The sequence below is a fragment of the Genypterus blacodes genome, unplaced genomic scaffold, assembly GCF_046128005.1.
Source record: "Genypterus blacodes isolate CSIRO-AG114 ecotype Tasmania unplaced genomic scaffold, CSIRO-AGI_Gbla_v1 ptg000027l_1, whole genome shotgun sequence".
NCBI lineage: Eukaryota > Metazoa > Chordata > Actinopteri > Ophidiiformes > Ophidiidae > Genypterus > Genypterus blacodes.
The window spans coordinates 483,200-506,624 of NW_027466840.1; the positions used below are offsets into that span (position 1 = coordinate 483,200).

General features: G+C 41.1%; 1 protein-coding gene across 1 annotated transcript in view; it reads right to left on the reverse strand.

The window, feature by feature from the left end:
• LOC142993131 (phospholipid-transporting ATPase ABCA1) overlaps positions 1-23,425 on the reverse strand; it is a 119,349-nt gene that overhangs the window by 78,857 nt on the left and 17,067 nt on the right. The window contains exons 8-15 of the mRNA XM_076143788.1: positions 21,236-21,313; positions 20,931-21,126; positions 14,670-14,809; positions 13,908-14,024; positions 11,181-11,378; positions 9,557-9,762; positions 8,727-8,903; positions 1,541-1,763 (exon numbers count right to left, since the gene is read on the reverse strand). Of these exons, the coding sequence (XP_075999903.1) occupies positions 1,541-1,763; positions 8,727-8,903; positions 9,557-9,762; positions 11,181-11,378; positions 13,908-14,024; positions 14,670-14,809; positions 20,931-21,126; positions 21,236-21,313 (1,335 nt within the window). The remainder of the gene's footprint in view (positions 1-1,540; positions 1,764-8,726; positions 8,904-9,556; positions 9,763-11,180; positions 11,379-13,907; positions 14,025-14,669; positions 14,810-20,930; positions 21,127-21,235; positions 21,314-23,425) is intronic.

Consider the following 23,425-nt stretch of genomic DNA (forward strand, 5'->3'; position numbering starts at 1 on the left):
TTACACTTCACCCAGCTGTTCAAATATCACTTTTTATTTACCGCAAGCATTTTCCAATTAAACAGGAAAAACTGATTAGGGCGATCTAAAATACCCATCCTTTCTTTATTCCATTAACAACACACACAAAACAAGGAGTCATCAAATACTAACCCGCACGTCGTACATCACCGTAGGCGCAAACTGTCTTTGTGACAGCTGCACGACACCTTTCAGCATCTTTCCTAATCGACATCTAAGCTGGGGATCGACCGCTCAGGCAGATTAAAAAACGACCAGAATGTCCCACCAACGCAGTGCCACATCAGAGCATTCAATAGGTATATAGGTAATAGGTACTACCAGTTTCTAACTATTGCAGCTGAAGATAATTAATTTCCACTTTAATCACGGAGCTAAACAGTAAAAAACACTTATTTCTGTGATTGCAACTAGCGCCGTCTTGATGTATAACGCACAGGAGAGGAGCTGAAGCAGTTACAGGAAATATAGGGCAAATATAGCAGTGACTTTAATTTGATACAATTCTTTTTTTTGTTGCATGCTCAATTAATTAGCCCAAGACGACTGATCCAACGAATCAAGAGTAATGATTTCATTCTGTGCTGCATAATTGGCTGTGATTAAAATAAGAGCAAGGTGACCAAAACAAAAAGCACATACTTTTCCCTGATCTGTGTCCCCTGTAAGAACATCAGATAATTTGGTCGAATGCCTTTTGCTTTATTTTATCAGCAACAAACCATGACTTGTAGAGAATTAAGACAAAGCCACATCTTCATTGATATGTATGGAAATAAAGAATATGGGATAAAAATCTGCAATGCAATGGCAAGAGAAAGTCTGAGAGCCTTTGGGATTTCTCTATAATTTCTGCATTAATCATCAAATGTCATCTGATCGTCATCGAAGCCACTCCAGAACAAAAATCGATCTGTTTTTAAAACCCATGCTGTTGATTTTGGTCTTTCTGTTGTAGCATCATCTTACTTGTCCTACATTTAGTGTGCATTCTAGAATATTGATTGTAAGCTCTCCAGGCCCTGTGGCAGCAAGGCATCGTCCCCAAATATTACTCCAGTGCTAAATACCCTCCACAACTGGAATGGAAAGCACACAGATCTTTAGAGATGCTTTCGTAGTGTTTTCTAGCTTCCAGTGCTTCCTCCCACACAATTCTTCTTCCTTAGAAATGTATATTCATTAGGTTGTGTGAAGAGACAAGAGCAGAGTCTGTCAGTAACCAGACTTTGTGTGCTGAAGAATGGGTTGTAGCAGTGCTCACAGCTCTAGACTTCACTTCACTGATTGGGTAATTGAGCAGAATAAGTTATATTTCTTTTTATCATTACTTTACTTTAGAAAGCATGTATGTGTCTATTTTTATGACTGTGGTAAATATCAGGGCTTATTTGATGAGTAATTTATGCAGATTTGCAAGTAATTCCAAAAAGTTCACAACAGTTCACTCTTGTCGCTGTATATGCATGTTATGTGCTTTGCGTTTTGATACTTTGCAAAAAAAGTCTCTTATACTGACCTTAATCAAGACAGTTACGAGCGCACATGGAACAGTCATCAGAACAATGCTTTCTGTAAAACTTGCGGACCAAAGGACACCGTTCTGAACGCCAACAGAACGCAGAACTTCCTTTAGCCGGAGTTCCTTCTCCAGCACCAGATTTTTGATGGTCATGCACACTGAGTACATGAAGGCCAGCACCAGGAACATGGGCAGCATGCCTCCAATACTCTTGACAAAGCTGGTTGTGGAAGAAAACAATCAGAAAAGTCAGGATGGAACACAGTCGAAAGGATTATAGATTGATCTGAGAAGTGGTCTGTTTTAATCAATACAAGTACTCAGTATAGCCTATATTGTGTTTCTCTTTTCCTATGCAGTAATAAACTACAGAGAAAAAGTGGAACTTTGTCAAAGTTACAAAACTTGGGGTTCACATATACGGATTGATTTTCATTCGTCTTTTATTTCCACAACAGACTGGCTCGATATAAGATGAGCTAACAGTGGGCTTTTTGTGGGCCTCAAAGATCATCTTGAATGGCATGCTTTCACTCAGTGTGCACTCCAGGGCAACAACAAGGCAAAGTTAAACTGGATTCATGTGTATTTTGCACATAAACATCGCAACGTCTTAAATATAGACCTTAAATAAAAATCTGGTTAATATGCCACATTCAAAACCCAAATTGCAAAAGCAGAAATACATTGGGTTTCTAGAAATTGTTCAACTGAACCTGACAATCATTTTAACCAATGTTTACAGTTAACCTTTCTACTTTTATGCTGTGCCCGCTTTTGCATGATAAAAGGATTCAGTAACGAGTTTGGTTGATGCTGTAAATGTTATTAGCACGGGTTAATCCAGTGCGAGACAACATCTTATGAATTTCAATCAGGGGCATTCATAGACTCGACGCCATGGAGGTGGTTTTATTTTTACATTCAGCTAACCTTCATAAACTTGGTGCATCAGCTCAAGCCATTGAGTGCCACAGCTCACGCCAGACATGATGCATGATTTGATGTTGTTACAACACAATAAGGGGATATTAAACTGGCTTCATAATGCCACCAAAATGCCATGTCAATATCTCCTCCTCTGCCGATAGAACAAAGAGCTTACTCCACTTTATAAGGCAGTGGAGGGGACATGTCTATAAGTGTAGATGTCACAGGTCACTTTTGTGATTGTTGCATACATAATAAGGTCAGAATAATAAGCAGGTGGCAGGTGTGCCAACAAAACACACATATAGCATCTTATATCCCATTATTCTTAATAATAATACATTCTTCCAAGAGCTTACCGAATCCATGTCCAATCAGAAATAAAATATCTACAGGTAGTTTTCTTGATAACAAATTAGTCCTGGATGTTTGCCAGAAGGTGATTTTTATCAGGTATTTATCTTATTTCTGTATTTATTTAATTTTTCACCGTTTACTGATAATACAGAAAACTCAATAAAAGATTCTCTCCAATCAGCTTTGAAGGGGACTTATAAATAAAGTTTTTCATGTCTTCATCTAGAGGTCTAATTTGAAACAAAATGTAATGGTCATCTATTCTCCCGGCGCGAGTGAAAACAGACATTTTTAGGTAATGTCTCCTTAATCCTCAAATGCAGATTTCATGGGAGTTCAGTCATCTATGGGTGTTGCATACACTCACAATTTAACAATATAAAAATGAGGGACCATGACAAAAAGTATATATCCTATTTAATTAATTCAACATAAAAGTTGTAAAGATAAACCTAACTTGCACCGTACTTTTCTTTGCCTGCAACAGCTTTCAATTTAGGTCAGACAGAGCGGCTAGCAGGATGGATCTACGGGGTATTTAATTATATCAATTAATTATATCATAAAGGTTTTCCGATAAAAGAAAATGGTGATTAAAGGGTTGAACGTTCTCACAAACACAACAAAGATATCAGTTTAGCCCCACTGAGACTAAGAGGAAGTTCAGTTATGTGAGAAGTTGAAGGAGAGCGTACAGCTTCTTTCGGAGGACACTCTCTCCCCTCCCGACCCCCCACTGCCCTCGCGGGACGGCTCACTTTCAAAGGAAGCCTCGCGGGCCACAAGACTGGGATAAGTTAGTGCAGACTTTTGAAAAAAGTTCCACCCTGGAGCAATCAACACCAAAACTCCTCACAAGATCACATGAAATAGCCGCTTCTTTGACCGTGAAAATCCCAACCATCAAACTTAAGGGATTCAATCCGTGACCCGTGATTAACTGACACGATTGACAAGATGAATCCTGTAAAGCTTGAGAATTAATGACTCCATCCTCACATAGCAATCGCGCAGGACTGAATACTAATTCTGCCATCGCCCGCTCCCGATTTCTTTTCAACGCCTGACAGCTTGTGTGTGTTAACTCCTTCTGCGACTGCTCACACCTGGGGGGTGGGAAGGTTGGGATCAGCCATGCTTGCGGTGTCTGACTCCGACAACCTTGCCACCAGATGCTCTTGAATTATACATTCGCTGATCGATCACAGGTGCTTAAATAATACAACTCCAAGCGTCTCTATGTTTCAGGGCTCCAGTTACATTGGCAGGCTGACCTAAATTTAGGGAGGCAGGAAGACTGATTCCTTCGTAAATCAAGAGATAGTAGAGCACGGTCTTCCCCAGAGGTTGGCGTACTATGCAAAAAAAAGTACCTTGTCTTATTTCAAGCAAATATAGCATCAAGTTACAGGCTGGTACTGGGAAAATTCACAATGCAAAAAGAGATCTGCATGTGGTGCCGCACATTAAAAAATACCCCAGAAGTGAGATGTCCTTCGGTTTCTCACTTTCATTTTCACTCGCGGAGCGGCAAGAGAACTTCCAAATGAGCATTTCTACATCATTGATTATATTTACCAAAGAGACACAGAAAAAAGTGGGCCAGAGATCATATGGTTCATCTTCATAGACCCTTTATACTTTGGCGAGGTCTGTTTGCAGAGCTTGTTCGGGATCGAGACCTGCAGGTTAGAGGTGGAGGAGGGTCTTGCTTTGCGGTTTATTTTCGTGCCATAAAGCAATGCCCTTTTGCATGCATTCCGAGTGGTTTTAAACATTAATGCCGCCCACATAAATCACCATCAGATCCTCTGTAGATATCGCATATATCTCGGAAAAAATCTCCATGAGCCGAATGCGACTCGAATGCCTTTGTCCTGCACAGAGAGGAGCGATGGTGTGTCCTGATGTTACAGTCCATTTTCACGGCACATCAGCACTTTACGTGCACAGGCATTATGCATAATGCAGCATCTAATGAGCCTCTGAGCCTACATCTGTACCATGATGTTTGTCCGAGCACTCAGCGACTCACTATGGCTTTGCAATATACAAATACAAGTATGCAAGCTTACACCCTCACTGTTCACTGGAATGCCAGTAGAATAAATCAGTACACCGCAAAAATGTGCAGGAATGTGCGATAATCATGTTTAAAGCCTTTTTTGAAGGAGGTGGTTGGGCACCGTTATGTCATATGAGAGGAGTCCAAAGTATCTGATCTATGAATCACAGCATGGGACTTTAGATCACAAGCACTAAAAGATGAAACAACACAAAGATGAAACTAACCAGCTTGTATTTACATCTGTTTTCAACGTAAAAGGTGTTGCTCGATCAACAGTGAATCAACAGATTAATGACAATCTGACACTGTATTCTTCTCCCATCCTTGTGTTGCCTATTCCTCACTGCAGGCCTGTGTTAAGTATTGTTGAAAGCAGCCTTGAATCGGGCATCAGCCCTGTGTGAATGTGAAAGACCTATTGATGGGGAACAAAGCCTGGAGAGCCAAACAAGACATCCCTGCGATTCCTGAGTGTGAGATGGCGTGGAGGCCACCAAAAAAGTAACGGTTTGGGTGCTATCAGGCCCCGGAGGGGTCGAGCTTTATCCCACACCGTCATCTCTGGGTTGTGCACAATGTGAATATGAAGACAGTGGGAGCTAATGCAGTTTGCTTATCTCAAGTTCAATATGCCAGCAGGGTCAGCGGCGGTTGAAGTGGCCCAATTTGGTGGCAGTTTACTCGGTGTGTCATAGCCAAAGGCTGTGCGGAGGATGAAGACAAAAGTACTATTCAGCTCAACTAAATCAGATGGAGAAAAAAAATCTAATAAGGACAATAACTTGTGGTGCAGGACCAGAATCAGCATCAGAATATATAGAATTAGAACAATTTTAAATCAAAACAAACACTTTTTCAGGGCTGGAATGCCAGAGTGTTAACCCTGAACACAAACAAAGTGTGGTTCCTTACAAGGATGCACTACATCAGACAAGGATGCAGCACTTCGTCAAGCAACAACAAAACACAAGCAAGTGATTTGACTAAATGTCATGATTCTCAGGTTAATTTCCTACAGCGAAGGTGAAAAGGAAATACTGTATTTGTGTTATTCAGCAGAGTCATAGAGGGATAATAAGCTCCGACCTACCAATCAATATAGCCAATCTATAATGAATTTCACTTTTCATATTCTTCTGTACTTGTACCCCCGTCTGAATAGAGCTTTTTTTCCCTCTCTACAAGGAATAATTCATCCTTTGATCCTCCTCACTAAATTCACTTCATATTTCCCTGAAGAGGAAATGTTTTTTTCCTCAATTCTTACTAGTACGTCTGAAAGTGTCCAAATCCATAGTGTGTGTGTTTCTAATGACATTTTCAAGTCAGATTCAACCTTTAGCTGAACTAAGAACAAACATGTTCCTCTGAATGCACAATGTTCTTTCTTCGCTTTTGCCTGGCGACGCGACACGTTCCAGGATGAAAGTAATTACCGCACAGATCCTTTCCCCATCATGCCTCTGTATGTTTTTGTGCATCTTCCTTTGTGCAATTTCACTCTCAATTATTTATGAATGAAAGAGGAGTTTTCATGTGTTAATAATTAACACCAACGCCCAAATGGCAAGGCAGGCGAAAGAGTAAATGGTGGAGGGACTGAGGGTATTGCAGTGCTTTATAGCTCCCATTTATCTTCTGTAATTATTCATATTTTGTGTTAGGAAGAGCAAACTGAAGTGACGGAGTCGACATTAGCAAATAAGATGCACCGTCTCGTCTAATTTCAGATCGAAACATCATTGCAAGTACGAGGTGAAACTTAGTGCTTTTTAGTTGAAAATGTACACAGAGCCTGTATGACTTCTTCTTGAGGAAGCACAATAAAGCTGATGGTGTGAATTCTTCTATTATATAGGGGGAAATTATTTTACTGTTCCCAAAGGTGTCATCTGATGGTTCTGGTCCGGATCAAATGAGCTGTTTTTGTGCATTTGGTTTGGTTTCATAACGCCAAAGGAACAAAAAAATCGAGTAACCTACAAGTAATTTCAGAACAATCATTTCCTAGTTTGGCCAGAAATGTCTGCAGGATGAGAAACCTTTACAGTTTTTGCTATCAGGATGCATCCTCTTGGTAGTTAATCTGTGTTAAACCAGACCCACTAAGGTACCAAAAACACCTTTTTCAAAAATCTATAAAAATAATACGAGTATAAATCCAGGTCCTAACACCATTGATGATGTGTGAATACCATTTGATGTCTTCTTGTTGCATTGTTTCCAAGACAACCCCAAGGCACATCGTATTACTAATGAAATGTCATGTACGTCAACCGTACCACACCAAACGGAAATATAAGATTATCATGCTTCTTTGTTTGTCTGTAGGTTATTTTCTGGTGAATTCTGTGCCATCAAAGTACTGGATTAGAAAAAATTGTGAGATTTGACGCAGTTACCGAGGCAGTATTGTGTTGTTGCACTTAAATCTCCACGGTAATTATCTTTCCTCTTGACAGCATCACTAGGCTTCTTCTTTATTAATGAAGATCATAATGCTGGCGTGGATGGAAGCAATTTACCAGACTCTGAGGAAATGTTGGATCAGGACTCCTCCACGGTGACTACATCGCATCCGTCCCTATAGGTAAATGATCTAACACGATGCGAGCAAGCGAGACACACACGATGTAGATCCTATCAATCTTTGATCGTGATGGACCCATGTGAGGACTGGGGCACAGGACGCTCACTGGAATAGAATGCCTTTGCAACATGAGGAAGGAAGTGACTTAGTGTGGTTTACTAAATAATTCAGCGTTTATCAGCTATTCAGGTATTTCCTGTGGTTAGGCTAAAATCAATAGTTTCTCTCTCTCTCTCTCTCTCTCCCTGTCAAAGCTGGCTGACCCTGGCGTTCTGAAATCAGGATTACATTAAATCTCAAGGATGTGATGAGTTTATGACCCACTTTTAACACTGACAGCCTATTTCTCTCATCTGTGATCAGGGGTAAAAGACATTTGAACACACAGTGGCGGTTTTGGTTCTCTCGGCGCTCCAGGCGAGAGCGCTCGCGGCGCCCCGAGCCTTCCTGCCACCACTGCATCAACCTCGACCACCCAGCCCTTGGCTTTTACTTTGGAGATGTATCAGAAATGTAGAGGGAGCTCAATTATGTAATAAATAAATAAATAGAGAAGACGTAATTTTATGTCAAACATGCCTCTGCACATTTGGAACATGGGTTTAAATAATCCAATAGATGTCCCAATTCCAATTTTACATTTTTATCAAAACTGCACAGTGGCTCCACTTTCAGGCTCGTTCGACATTTTTTATTGATTAAATCCTATAAAAAACAAAGTACTAATGATCAAAATGCTTTTCTAATATAAGACATTTCTACTTTGGAAACCACAATATACGTTCAGCATTTATTTTTCCATCCAATACATGCGCTGTTGACGACATAGCACAGAACCTGGGTGAGCGAGGCCAAACATCACAAAAGCAACCCCACCTGTGACCTAGTTCGGACATAATTTCCCTGAAAAATATTGGTGAATCACTTTTAAATTCCATGACTTTAGTTTTGAAAAGGGGATCAGCTAAAGCTCTTTCTGTAAATTCAAAGATGCCTGGCAGAACCACTGGGGAGAGGCATACACAGATGTGTAGAAAAGGCAGTGTTAGGAGAGAGGGAGGGGGCATCGCAAAGTTTCTACAGGGAAATGTGAAGGGTCTAAGTGACTTATAAGGCCATAACTCAACTATGCTGGTAGTGAGCGACAATTCCCTGGAGCGAGCAGAGGTTTATTGCTGTAATACCTCCTGCCTCTTCCTCTGATCACAAGGTTGGCAGATGGAAGTGTATGTACTCACACGTCATCCACGTAGCACGGGTAAGGCATTTGCTGGACAAAAACGCCAAGGGGTTGACTCTCTGGCGTGTGTACTTGTGTAATGCCTTGGTCCATCATGTCCTGCAGGTAGGCGAATCCTCCCTGAATATAGCGCAGGTCGTTAAAGGCGTTGTCTCGGGCCCCAGGAGACCACGACCTTATTAAAAGCACACACACCATGATCTGTCTTAGGAAAGGGCAAACACACCTGAACCAGGAGGGTCGAAAATATTTGATTCCCCCCCCGCCTCTGCTTTCAGCTGTCATTGTAGCCAGTGCTATTTTTGGTGCTTATATTTTCACAAAGTTAACTTTAAATGACAAAAATGATTCGCCCAATCTCTGGGCAAACACAGAGGGCTGTGTCTCCTTGATGCATTACTGTACACTTTTGTACCGTTTCAATGTCGGTTCTAGTTTAGTGTTAGTGTTTGTTAAGCTTTCTAAAGCCATTAAATATTTACTCCACTTCACATAAAGCATGAAAAATCTTTGTGACTTGAGATTTCATTAAATTCTTCTTTCCAATTTTGTGTGCTTCCTAAATTTCATTTGTTGATTGCAGAAATAAGTCAAATTGGAGCGGTCCGGATTTTCAAAACTGTTGCATAAATTAGTTCCAGGTCCTATTTAGGGGATTTCAGAATGTCACACCCGTTCCCCACAATAATTAATATAGTAGTGGTACAGTTAACCGCTACTCATTATGATATAGTATATGAGCTCAAATTCAGGATTTTACCCGATACAGCACCAATTGTAATTTTCCAGCACTAGGTAACCAGAGAGACACTGATCTGTGCCACTTACCTCTCTTTCACCTTATTGGTGCGTTCTACCTGGTCGATATCCATGCGGATTTTGTACTTGACATAAGGTGGGGGGTGGCTGGAGTTGGGCTGGAGGTTTTCAAAGACAATGCCGGCCCAGTACGTGCCGTTCTCCAGAAGCTCCAAAGCTTTGCTCACCAGATGGCCTTCAGTGGGCGCAGCCTCAAACTTATTCAGCTCCAGACACTGCAGAAATAGCAAGAAAGTAAACAAAGGACATGAAAGGCAAAATGAAAATGGTATATTAGAAAAGAATTCCTCTGAGGAAATGGATCCAATTTCTCTTCTTAAAGTAAATGATTTCATTTTTTCTATATATCAGACGTGAACTGGCTGGCAGAAGGGAAGATGTATTTACTGCCTTTTTTTCTGCAGAAAGTACCATGCAGCTATTGACAAACCATGCAGAGTTCAGTTCCAAATTATGTGGAGCTGCCAGGGGGTGGGAAATGTTTTGGGCTTCAGCGGAGACAAGCAAATGAGATCCAGCCTCACTAGCAACTCCCAGCTCTATAGCCTTGTCCCCCCGTTTCATGAGACGATAATGAGCAAGGCATCCTGGGAGGCAGTCGCACCTGACAGCTGTCCACACGTCGCAGTGCTGCAATAGTTTTATCATTTCTTCCCCCAGGATTTTATAGTCTGGTGTTCGAAATCAAGCGATAGAGGAAAACAAACTACCACAGAAGCACGAATTTGTTCACTACAGATTCAATATCACAGGACTGGAACAGCTACTGGAGCACAAACCAGTGGCGATTCAAATTATTAAAGCAAATTCAGTCAAATCCACACTATTTAGAGGGATGAAGATGTTCTGTTCCTTGTATTTTTTGTCTATTAAGATGACATGACTGACATGCAAAGCAAGTGGTTCACAAAATGTGGGTCGTTTGCCACAAGTGGTACATTAAAACACTGCAATGTCAGACCAGTTTCATAATTACGGCAAGGATCTGCTGTGCTGTCAAAACCACATTTTGCAGCTATAAGCTATGAGGTATTCGATATCTTATAGAGTAATTGGACATACAGCATGGGAAGCCCGGCTGTCCATTTACTTATGTCCATTTTGAGACAGACAGGAAATAGATTTGTTATGTTGGAATTTCTCTGTCCATATATTAGCTTGGGGCTACCTGCCATTTTACCTGCCTGTCTGTGGTTGGTACATGTGTTTGATCACAAACTGCAAGAAGGCAAGAGATTTTTCTGCGAACTGGGCCACAGATCAATAAATCAATGTCAGCTACCAACAGACAGCGCTGTGCATTTTATACCCGTACAGATTCACTAGATTCAGCCACATAAGGACTATTTTATGATCATCTTGGAAGCCACATAATGACAGATCCTCCTGCGTGTTTGACAGCTAGTCAAGTCAAAGTCGTTTCACTTTCAATGAATCAAAGACCACCGCCTTTTCTCTCTTGCTTGTCTCCATAAAGCATGAAGGCCAATAGAGTGAGGATGATAAGAGAAGGCTCTCTGATCTGGTCCCTCTTAAAACAAATATATTAACCACTTTCTAATAAACTCACTATAATCTCTTTTGCTATAAAGTATGTCATCATAATGTTGAACAAACAAAAAGCATGACAAACCCCAAGGAGTTTGGAGAGAAGCTGCAGGATTTGTGTAACGGTGCGGTACATGTCCCGCCAGTCATAGGGCGGCATGCCGGCTGGACGATCCTCTGGTGGTCCATTGTACAAGAAGTTGGCGAGCAGCTCGGCCGTCCATCCTGTGCCGTTGAGACGCTGGTTCAGGGCACCGGCGAACACTTGATTTGCCAGCAACACCTAATTTCAAATTAAATGTGGTAACAGTGTGGTCCTGCAGAATAAATCAGCATGCTATATGAAAAATCGTGCTGGGTAGACTGAAAAGCAACCGACACAACCTTACATGATAACAAATACACACATATGGATGCCTCTTCCTGTCAGTTCATGTCACAGTCACAGGATTGATCAAAGAAACTACTGATCTCTGGGAAAATATATCCTGTGCACAAACACCATACACAATATACATCCAATAAAGTAAATAAGTGCACGGGGGGAAAGAAACAATATGTCTGCATAATAAGCTCATTTTACTCCCACCTGTTAGTTTAAACGTATTGCCCTCTATTTAGTTGCCACAGCCCTCCTCCTTACTCCCACACGGTATTTGCATATTTTCCTAGTGCTCTGAAATTAGCACCCAAGTAATAATACGGTAATGACAGTGTTACTCCATAAACTAAAATTAACCATAATGGTGATCATTTACCCATCATGCACACAGTTAAATCCTGAATAAGGACTTTATATCCCACCAAGAGATAATAAGATATGGAATTAAACCACCAATTCCGGGATAACAGCATGTTGTACAGCACCCTTTCCAGCCCGATTGTTGTTATTTGCACCGCAGGAATCTTTATGGGAAACTCGTATACACTCCTTCATTCGAGTGCACCTCGACCTGCATTCCGACACCGAAAGCTTGTACTTCTTTCTTGGTCTTGAATGAATAGCTGTGCACTTGCAAGGTCAAGCTATAAAAACACCCCCAACTAAAACCCTTACCTTCAAAACATACAAACTGTTTGGGAATGCAGGTCGGAAATGCCTCCCTTCACTTGGCACCAAGGAACCAAGATGCATTTTGATCTGAACTCTGACTCCTGAAAGGTAGTTGCTTATTTAGTTCCAGAGTTGATGTATAAAAGTGGTCATAGTCTAGATTGCAGTGCATGAATTGAAAGGATGGATTGAAATTTCAACTTGTACCTTTTGGGTGGAAGAAATTAGTCATGCAGCCCTAAAGTAGACATTTGTTGTTGTGATTCAGATGTATGTCTTGTTTAGAGGCATTTCAGTGTCAACACCTCTGAAGACAGCCCGTCTTATTTTAGGTGAAAAATGTTGCAATAAAGTATCTCTACAGTAGTACTTCAATCTTTTCCAGAACACGACTTATCAAAAACATCGAAATCATTTTGAAATGGTAGTGGGAGTCGTGCCCGCAAATGACCAGTGTACACATGGCCTTCAGTAAAATTGCTATTACTACATGTGGCTCAAAGTGCTGCCTGCTGCTTAATGGTCAGTGGTATTTGGCACAAAAATAGATTTTTAAATATCCTGCATAACCTTGCTGGTCGTACTTAATAAACAGGTGTAAATTGTTCAAGTCTCCAATGGCAAAGAGGCAGCAAGAACTCACTCAAATCCATTTCCTCACATACAGTAGGTGACACTTCACCTGATGGCTCATCGGGCTTGACATTTGCTCAGGGGTCTAATAGAAAATTGTATTCTCCAAAGAGAATGGATGTTGTTATGTCCTATATTATGTTCTATGTTATTTCACTCATTTTTATAGTATAATATATAATACAAATATTATAGACATTACAAAGATGCTTACAGGAATGCATCCAGGTCTTAAAGTGTTCTTTGGAGGGGACCTTGTGAAAACTGCTGGTTTTCAATCGGTATGCATAGTGGCGTTGCAATAAGGGAGAAGGACACGTGAAAGCATTGTAAATGTTTGTAATGTAAATACACAGAGTAAGGCAAAGAATGTTGCCATTTTTCTTCCTCGGGCCCATATTATTGTGTGCCCTTCAAGTCATGTCTAAACACCAAATCCTATACCTCACTTCTTGTTGTTGTGGTGATGGTAATTGGTCCACTCATGTAAAAATGCGTGCGGGACCTTGAGAAACCTCTGAAGATGACAAAGCTTCGAAATCACCAGATTCATGCCAACAGGTGGCGACAGAGAGATGGGGGGGGAGAGAGAGAGAGAGAGAGCAAGGCTGAGAGAAAATGAAGACAAAGGAGGATTGCCGGCCCATTTGTGTAAAGGTTAGGGCTAGGGTAATGAATACCCTGGCTATATGGAGCTCCCAATGTCTGCTCCCCTCCAGCTGCCTATAAGCTCATTTGGAGTGACACTGGAGTAATGTCAGTGTCAAGGAAATGCAGCGAGAGGGAAAGCGAGAGAGAGGAGAGAGAGAGAGCGATAGAGAGAGAGAAGTGGTGGGGAAGTGTCCGTGTCCTCTGCTTTCACATAATCCTTTCTGCCAGGATGAAAATTATCCTGCACTTATCCAGAATTACTTTCCCTTCTCACTTTCAATATCTAACAGGAAGTGGAACAAATTAATATACATGACGTGTAATCACACCTGCGGCTAAAAACAGGACTGTGTAAAGGCAGCTTTGCTAAAGTGGGAGACATGTAAAATTACAGTCATTTTTGTGTACATTTCCAAAAGTCAGTGTGGGAGATGCAGTGATTTGGGTCACAGTGATCCAGAATCAAAATCTTACCCGTAGTGCATTGACTTGGGGGCTGCTTTGAAAGAAATCCCACACGCGCGGCCCGAGTTCATCCCACGAGTCGGCAAGCTTCTTTAACGTCGCCAAGGCGTTGAATGTCCCGTTCGCCTGAATCAAAAAGAAAAACAATGATAAGAGACCCCATCATCTTGCCATCCACTGACTGAAAGCATTCCCACCAAGCCTGCAGCGAGTCAATTCAGACATGAAAGTACACTACATCTACACATTTCACATAATCCCTGGAGAAAAACCATCACACTGTTACACTCCACCCCCCCACAGGGATAAATGTAAATGGGGTTATTTACCCCTGAACATCAACTCGTAAACAGTTCAACGTCTTGTGCGAGGAGTTCCTCCTGCGCCAAACGCCAAGCTGCTTGCTGTGAGGTCGGTAGATCTTGCCCGCACGCATTATTCCCCTGCTCAGTATTCTTTTTGCAAAATCCTCCGTTGCCTGTTGTTTGTTTTGCTTGTGCAGTTGGCAGAATGATCTAAATGCTCATTGAGAAATGCCATGAAAATGCATTAGATTCACTTTCGTTGCAAGGACAGGCCTTCTGAGAAACTGCTGAACTGAAAGTTCTTTCAGAGCCGGGCTCTCTCCATATGGAAATCAACTGTTCTCTACAGACTGATGAACTGACTGCATACGGACCGTTGATCCACACATTATTGAGAAACAGTTCTTAAGATAAGCGTGTGAATGATTTATATAGACACATTTCTACTTTCTTGTACGGCTCTCACCTCTTGCACTATGAGTCGAGAGGCAGGTGTATCGGGTGCGTAGAGGATTTTCCCTTGCACTAGCGGCTTGAAGGTGCTCCAGAAGAAATGCAAGGCAGGTGTGTTCTCCATGGTGTCGATGAGGGTCTGACAAAAGTCATCTAGAGGAGAGGAGACAAGGTAAGGCAAAACAGGACAAAGAAGACACCTTTCATTCCCAAATGTTCTGTGCACATCTTTCCTTGAGAGAAGAGGCATGGACATGATTTCATGATCACTTTGGACATTTGAAACTGGACAAAAACTACAGCACTGAACTACAATGACCCCGGTGGTGCTACTAATAAATTCAAACAGCAGCTCAAAACTAATATAGTGTATTAAGTTTAAACATGACAGCTACTTAGTGTACGATTCTTATTACATTAGAAGTGTTTCAGTTTGCTTGAATAAACTTACTAACTAAACACATCTACTGCCGACCCTGTGCACTTTGTCGTCATCTAGTATTCTTGTACTTGCCAAACTTTAATCATCAGTATTCTATCTAAGGTTCTATCTGGCATTTAGGTCGAAAATGAGTAGAGCGCACAACCTTGTGTGCAGGATACTTTATGTTCTTGTGGGTCAAATTTTATATGTGTCATATCTTAAAAAGTCAAAAGTTGTAAGAGGTCAGCTACACCAAATGGCAAAAATTTGCCAAAGTCCCCATCATATTGCAAATGTATGGTCATTAAATACAACTGACCACTTCAACACAAAGCCACAATGGGTGAGCACCTGCAATTGTGAGCAACTCATATAACTGTCCGACCCGTTTCTGTGCTTGTTGTCTTGCACGCATTAAGAAAAAGTTGCAGATTGTTGTGTAATTTACAAAAACAGAGGGAGAACACAAGCCAGGGGCTCACGCTTGGGTAAATAAGGGTGAAGCAGAGAGATAAAAATAAGTAAATATAGTCAGCAGCTGTAGAATCATTACTTATTTAACTCATCTGCCAACGTGAATGTTGCCAGGTTGGCAGTGAGCTGAATAGGTTACACGAGGACCTGCACTGGAGGAGGAGAGAGCCGTGCTGTTTGTTCAGATTTTGCATAGATTTTTCTAAATGATAACATGTTGAGCGAAATGTGGCAGCTCATTAGACGGTTGATCAAACAGTAAGGAGTAAGCTGACAGTCAATATCCTGCCATTTTGGTCTCTTCCCAACTCCCCCCTCTTGATCTTACACCTGTCTTTACATCTCCCACTGTCGAGACCTCAGCAAATCCTCCATCTTACACTCCTCGTCACCTCACAGGAGGCGTCTACTTCTCCCACTAGAAAGATTTTACCTGCACAATTAAATGTTAGCCTTGCTGCCCGCCGGACAGCTTTCCCGGGCGCTCCTGGGAGATCTGTGTGCAATGAGCTAATGGTCACCTTTTAGTCTGGAGTCTGGACAGCTGTTCCCTCCATACACTGCACAGATGTTACTTCCTGACATCATAACACTTGAAGACGAAAAATGTGTGCGGCAGTTCAGGTGCTCTCTGCAGACTCATTAATGAAAGAACTCCCAGCCCTTTTTAAATATTCTACATGTTCTATTCCTGCTTTTACCAGCTTCTTTCGTACGGATGATGATGAAGACTCGATTCAACTCACAACAACCTCTGTGCTGTCTGTGCATAACTAATACAGCGTCAGACCTCTTCACCCTGTGTCCTGAAATAACATCCAGGAAGATCAACCAGTCTAATGAATGTAAGACGACTTCTGCCACAGACTGAACTGCAGAGAAGCTGTATTCAGTATTTTTAGTGTATCTCTCTTTATCAATTATCAGCTGGTGATGATGTAAGGCGGCTCCTATGGACAAAATGCATTTAAACATAAGGTTATTCATGGTAAGTACAGAAATGCTTGTAATCTTGATTTTACAGGCCCTACAGTTTTAGTTGTTCTGCGAATGTTACAAATGAACAATTGTCTGATCATCTCATACACAAGTATAATCCTGGGCCGCATAGAGCAATTACAAAGTCAGCATGCTCAGACCACAGGGACAACAAGAGACGAAGAAGAAACACAACATTTAAGGTGAGACTCTGCCACAACAGAGTGAATAATGACTCGTGCAAACATTAGATTAACTGCACTTGATGGGCGTAAAACTGTTTTTTGAAGCATGGCTACAACATCATCAACATCATAAAGGCTACACATTCCCCAGAGCTGTGAGCTTGGGAGGTCTATCTTTGACAACAGGTCCTGCTTTTATTGCAAAACGGCCGTCACAAAGAACAGGAGAATCTGGTCTAGCCACCGTCAAATAATTGCTTGGAGCCCCAAGTCGGCCCCTCAACTTACCTGGCAAATTTAATCAATTTGAGTCGCACCCGGGAGACTCGCTCGATTCTACGCTACAGGGAGACGCCGCCTGTCTCTCACACATGCACGGCCGCACAGAAAACGAACACAGTGCACACACACACATCATGCAGAAGGACTCAGATATTACATCGCACCCATATACAGCAATTCCATAAACTGGGCTGAATTGAAGTACTACATGCGTCTGTGAAAGCAGCACTTATTTCTTGGAAGCACATCAAATGAAGCGCCGTCCGTCAAATAGAAACTCAAATAAACATGAAAAAAATGTCAATAAAGTCGCTCTCACTGGAGATGGAGACGGGCTTCGTTGACATTTAGCAGGGTGAGATAAGCCGCTTACTCTCAAATACTTGCATCAAAGACCTGCTGTATACTTTCATAGGCTCAGTATATTACAAACCTGTGCCTATAGCCACAAATACACAACCGATTAGTAATTATTCTTAGGACGAAACCCAGGCAGAGAGTCGATAGCTAGATGTTTGGCTGACATCAGGTAATTAGGAAATGTCATGAGCATTGTCACTGAAATCAGGCAGAGAGAGTATATTATGAAATGGAACAGGAAAGGTTAATTTGAATGGTTTGTAAGAAATGCTGACATTTTAATCATTAATAAGAATTAAAGTTGGTAAGAAAAGACCTTCTTTGATAGAAAAAATTATGCTTTAGCTGTCATAAGAAACGGTTTTATCCAAGGCAAGTGCACCTATTGATACAGAGTCCATAATGGGATTCATGTGTCTGTTTTTTTGGAAAAGGTGGGATTAGTGTTTCACTTTTGAAGAAAATCCCCATCTCCTATCATTGAGAAATTCGGGAATCCATTCTTGGGAAAGGATCTGAAGTGCTGTCGAAAAATGGCAAAATTAATTTAGATTTTCAAAAATAGACGTGTACTTGTACAACATGTCTTTTGCAAATGCTCTATTTTCTAATTTACCCTATTAGCTTTGTGCCATGTAAACGCACCTGTTCAAACTTGAATAATTGCCAAATTTTGAAATAGTAACGACGTAAAATTACTGTTTACCGTCGTGGAAGATCAGTTAGAAGCGACATATTCTGAATAATGACACTATTTGAAGTTTTTCATTGCTGTCAGAAGATTAATTGTGAAGAGAACAGCACTGAGCCCTTGACAAAACCTCTGCATAGGCCTACATAATTGCTATTTTACTAGTCCTTTGAGTGCACTTTTACACATACAAAGAAGATATAATGGACAATTATGCATCCGCGCTGCATATTACACATACATTTAATTGTACACAGATCTGCACAATGAAACAGCCATGCAAATCTTACAAAGACCACGAGCATGCTAACTGAGATGTGAGTGCGTATTTTGCATGGATGATGCAGTGTTTCTATTAATTTGTGCTCGCACTGGCGTACAGTTCCGCTTTAATGTGAAACTTTATTCCCATGGAAAAGAGAGGCATCTTATTAGTTTTCTCCAAAGAGCAGCCATTTAATGAAACAGGAATGTTCAGCCTCTAATGAGCCTGTGTGGAGTTTAGCTGAAGGTCTAATTCTCAGAGATGTTGCGGAGGCGAAAATATTCAGTGATTTTCAAAACAGCAGAAGGTTGTTTTTTTCATTCACAATGATAAGAGTGTGTGTTCTGTCAAATTGAGTCTTAGTTCAGTAATTTTGTGATGACCGCTTGGGTCAGGGTTAGTTGCTCTCCAAAGTATGAAAAAAAAAGGATTTGTTGTAATTCAATCAACCAATATAATGGATTGGGCAGTATAAAGGCTACGCAATATACATTTGTGCAATTATTTCTGCACTCATAATCATAAACTATCATATACACACACGCTAAACAAAATGATCTACAGTCACTTTATTTAGTACATTTGATAATGGCCCAAACAAATACGATTTTCAAATGCCCAATACCACTTCTTTGTGACGCATTCTTCAGGTTTGGACTCATTTAGCATGCAGTAAAAAATAAATACTTAAACAAATAAATAATCCTGTGGTCCCCATTTAAAAAAAATGACTGCATAAGGCTACATTTATCATCTGATCTTAAGATAAAAAAAAGACACAGGTGTACTTAAACAGGTGCACAATCATTAAAAGGTCATTATTCTTAAACAGTAAACTCATAAATCAAAATCAGTGACACAGTTTCTTATTAACCTTACAGGTGCGTGATACTATGTTACGTTTTTCTTCACGGGCTCTCTTCGAGGCCTGTTCGACACCATTTGACATCAATGTCCAGGAAATAAAGTACAAATTGAGGAACGGTATAGGCGGATGCAACTGTATGTAGAAGATGGCGGGCTATGAAATTACCGAAGTACAAGTGCAGCACGGTCACAAACTACGCAAAGATAAGGCGATATGTGGTTCCATGGCAATAAATATAAAGCCACAAGCATTTTCCCACTTCTCCGACTAATCAAAAATCCATTAATCTCTTGTAGAGCTGAGTTACCAGGGAAACGTGGCCATTGTATAGATTGTCAACAGGCTTATTAGCTGACGAAACCTGGAAACAGCACACACAAAGCTTCCCATGTTGCTACAGAACCACAATGTCAACATTGTGTAGACACATTTGACACATTCTGACATACATAGAAAAGACAAACGAAGCCTTTACACACACACACACACACACACACACACTAAAGGCATAAACCACCATAATCTTGTCATACACTGGAAACACACAAATGCTCGTTGGCTTCTTTCTTTTTACCTGAACTTCAAGTCTGGGGAACTTTGACATTCAATACACAGCGCCTACTGTACTATACCAAAATGAGGAAAAAGAGGAACAAAAAATGATATATCCTCTATCAAACACTAACAAGCAGCAATTCTCCTATTTCATAATTCGGCAGGTTGCCATGAACTGAAAATCGATAAAATCACACAAACCTCTTTTGCTTCTGTAATGTTTTACTGCTTGATATCACGTCTTCCACCACACAACGACCAACAAATATAAGTGTTTATATGACCAATCTGAAATTGCGTTTGTCAGCATCTGTCATTCATAAGTGCTTGTTGCAAGTATAAGGCCATTCCTCTCTGGCTAATTACATCCTTGCAGCCATCAGAAGCTCCAGGACCAGAATGTCCACCCACCCACAACCTCTAATTTCAGATGTGTGGTGCACATTTTCAAAGCACTGTCCAATTACGAAGACTTTGTAAATGTGGCTACCTTGAATAAATCTTGAACCACAGTATAACAGAACACTTTTGCTGGATGGCAGAGAAGCTGTTGTTTTAGGTTTTGTGGGTGCTGGCAATGCTTTGCAAAGGCAAATATGACAAGTAGAAACTTTTTAAAACAATCTAATAAAAGAAACCACAGTCAACCAAGAACACTCATTAATGAGAATACATCTTGGTGTTCGTCGAATTGTGTATTTGGTGAACTTAACTCAACTTCTGTACGTTTGAAAAGCAAAATGTCCAAAGATCTATGGCCACATTGAAATCTTAAATGACTGACTCAATGTTTGACAAACTATGGCTAAACACATTGTTTCTGTCTCAGTTCTCATGCACAACCCTGACCCCGCTTCCCGTTTTGCCATTGGTCAAAGCTAGTGACTTCCTGTTTCACAAACACCCGACCAACAGATGAGCTGGATCCAGATGCTCAAACAAACGCACCGATGGTACCTTCAATCGTAAGTTGGAAGTCAGTTGTTATAAATTGCAAGTTCCCAACTCTGTTTAATGTGTTCCATGGTCTCTGATTGGAAAAGCATGGGACACTGCTCCATCCAATGTTATGACTGAGAGTCTTTCCCAATACACAGATCTTTATCCGACTTCCCATGACTGCAAAAGTTAAAGGTAAACTCTAGGGGCTGGTGTGGAGCTTTGGGTTCAGCGTGCTATTAGCGATTCTTACCTGAACTGTTGTTGCTGATCGGGACTGACGAGTTACGAGCCACCTGACTAATGGAGGGTAAAGCAAAGGTCGCGTTGGTAGAATTGAAGTCAGACTGCATTCCACACAGTAGCTTATTGATGCTGCCAATCATGTCGCGTTGGAAATCCAACAAGCTGGAAGCCTTGAAGAGCATCGAGTTATGCAACCGAATCGCCTGGACCCAAGAGAGTGCAGGTGAGGAATTGGGCAAACAAAGTCAATTAAAGGAGCAATATCATCATGTAGTCAGTATAGATTCAGCTGTGCATGAAACCCTCACTAACCTCATCAATCACTGGCGATGCATCTGCAGTGGTTTTCGCCATCAGTTGAGCTGTATCTACAGCCGAACCAGCAGGCAGCTGAAGGGAGGACAAACACCTGATCAATGGCTTCGACTGGTGCCGTTAAATGATAAAGGCCTGCGTCTGGGGGGCTTTGTGATAGTGCTCACACCTCCGGAACAGCCAAATTGAGCAAACTATGACAATAAACTGAATTTGAATACATTTGTGAATCACACAACTCCGGTTGGTCTCTTATTATAACACTTATCTTGACATGGTTTTCAGGCCATACAGTCAGCTGCACTGAAATGAGGAGTGTAACTGCCTGCAAGAGCGGCGTTCTGACGGGACACAGCGCAAGTCCAATTAGGAGAACTAAATGGCGTGCCCTGCAACTGCTGTCATTTTCATGCATCAAGCGTCGACTGGAAAGCACACAAAGAGCCAACGCATTGTCTCCAAGCCTGAGAAACAACACAGCTTCGGAATTTACACCAGACAAAGAAAAAAGAAAATGAGAAAGGTAAAGCGGAGTAACAAGGTGCTTTGTTTTGCAAAGGAAACTGTATTCAAAACGGATGGAGTCTCAACTTCACTCATTTATGCAGAGGGTGCACAGAACAGACATCAGGAAGAGTGGGGAAAAACAGGAATCTCTCTGTGACAAGTCTGAGCCAAGCGCTTTAGAATCACCCATGAGAGTGTGTGACCAAAGCGGTGTGCGTTCCTAAAATCATATTAGAAGGACGATAAAGGGAGATGAATATGCAGTAGGCCTAAAACATTAAAAGGGAGGGTTAACTTTGCACACACTTTGACATTTATGACACAAAGTTGTAGAGCAGGGGTCTAAATCACCCTTGCGCCACTCACTGCTACCTCGGTGACAAACTTTTTCCCCCCTTCTCCTTTTCTTTATGTTGCTGTTGTTGCTATCTCCATCATTCAGTCTGTGCCAGGCTTTAAGTGTGAGAGCTTGATGTTCTTTCCCAGCCACATGCTCGAGGCGCTGAAGAGCTTTTTCCCCCCACTGTATCTTGTCTGGACTTTCTTTTCTGCGCCAGAAAACGCCTGTGGACTTAAATTGTCCAAATGCTCTCTCTCTCCCTCTCTCTCTCTGCTACAACTTCCTGCCTTATCACTTATTTATTGGAATTGCTGTCCCATATATTTCCTTTCAAAGATAAACTCAAAGGAGAGTGCAGGCTTTTATCATTCCGGAAGAGAACTCAGAGATTTAGAGGAATCCAGGAAAATAAATAATTTCTGCCTGGTTGCACTTGTATGTAGGAGATGAATTAAAACAAATAAATAAATGAGTGACACTTTCCTGCTATCAAGCCATATGTGTGAAGCAGACATGCAACATACATTATTAAGATAATAGTGTGATAAACTTGTCAAGATGTTGTTTTTAAGAATGCTGCTGTACCCTGTAGTCCCAGGTCATTTTTATAGTTTTATATTAGATTAACTGGAAGCATAACCCTTTAAAAATTGTATATCCCTGTAATGGGGGAATGGGATACAGCAACTAAATTGAATCCTTAAAAGACCAAACCCTTTAATGTTTGTTATGCTCCTCAGTCAGTATTGATTAAAGGTTTGAAGTCATATTTAAAAAGGCCTGTCCAGCAATCGTGCAAATTAAAGGATATCTAAAGCATGAAACTAACAGATTTTCAAATGATGAGTGCATATTTTTGTATAGATGTGTGTGTTTGTATGCATTATTGGGCATTTAAGGAAATGTAACCTTTTTAAATGATGTTTTCCCCAAGAAATTGTATTTGGCTTTTGTTTACCACCTAAAATAACATTGTTATGCATGGTGTTTTTTTACAGCTGTAATTCTGTTTTATCTTTTTTATTTAAGGCTCTGCAGCCATGCCTGCGCAGAGAGCTGGCAGCCTGCCTTTCCGGAAGATTTGCTCTTTTTATTTTTGCCAAAATAAGGAAATCAATTGCGAAAGTGTGGATTTCTTTTAGTTTAGTTTTTACACTTAATTGATCCCTGTGGGAAATCAGTCCTCTGAATTTAACCCATCCTTATGACTAGGAGCAGTGGGCAGCCACAATGCGACAGCCCTAGGGACCAGCTCCTGGTCTACAGCCTAGTGCCTTGGTCAAGGGCAATGGCACGACCCTTAACCTAACACATATGCCTCTGATGGTAGGGGAAAACAC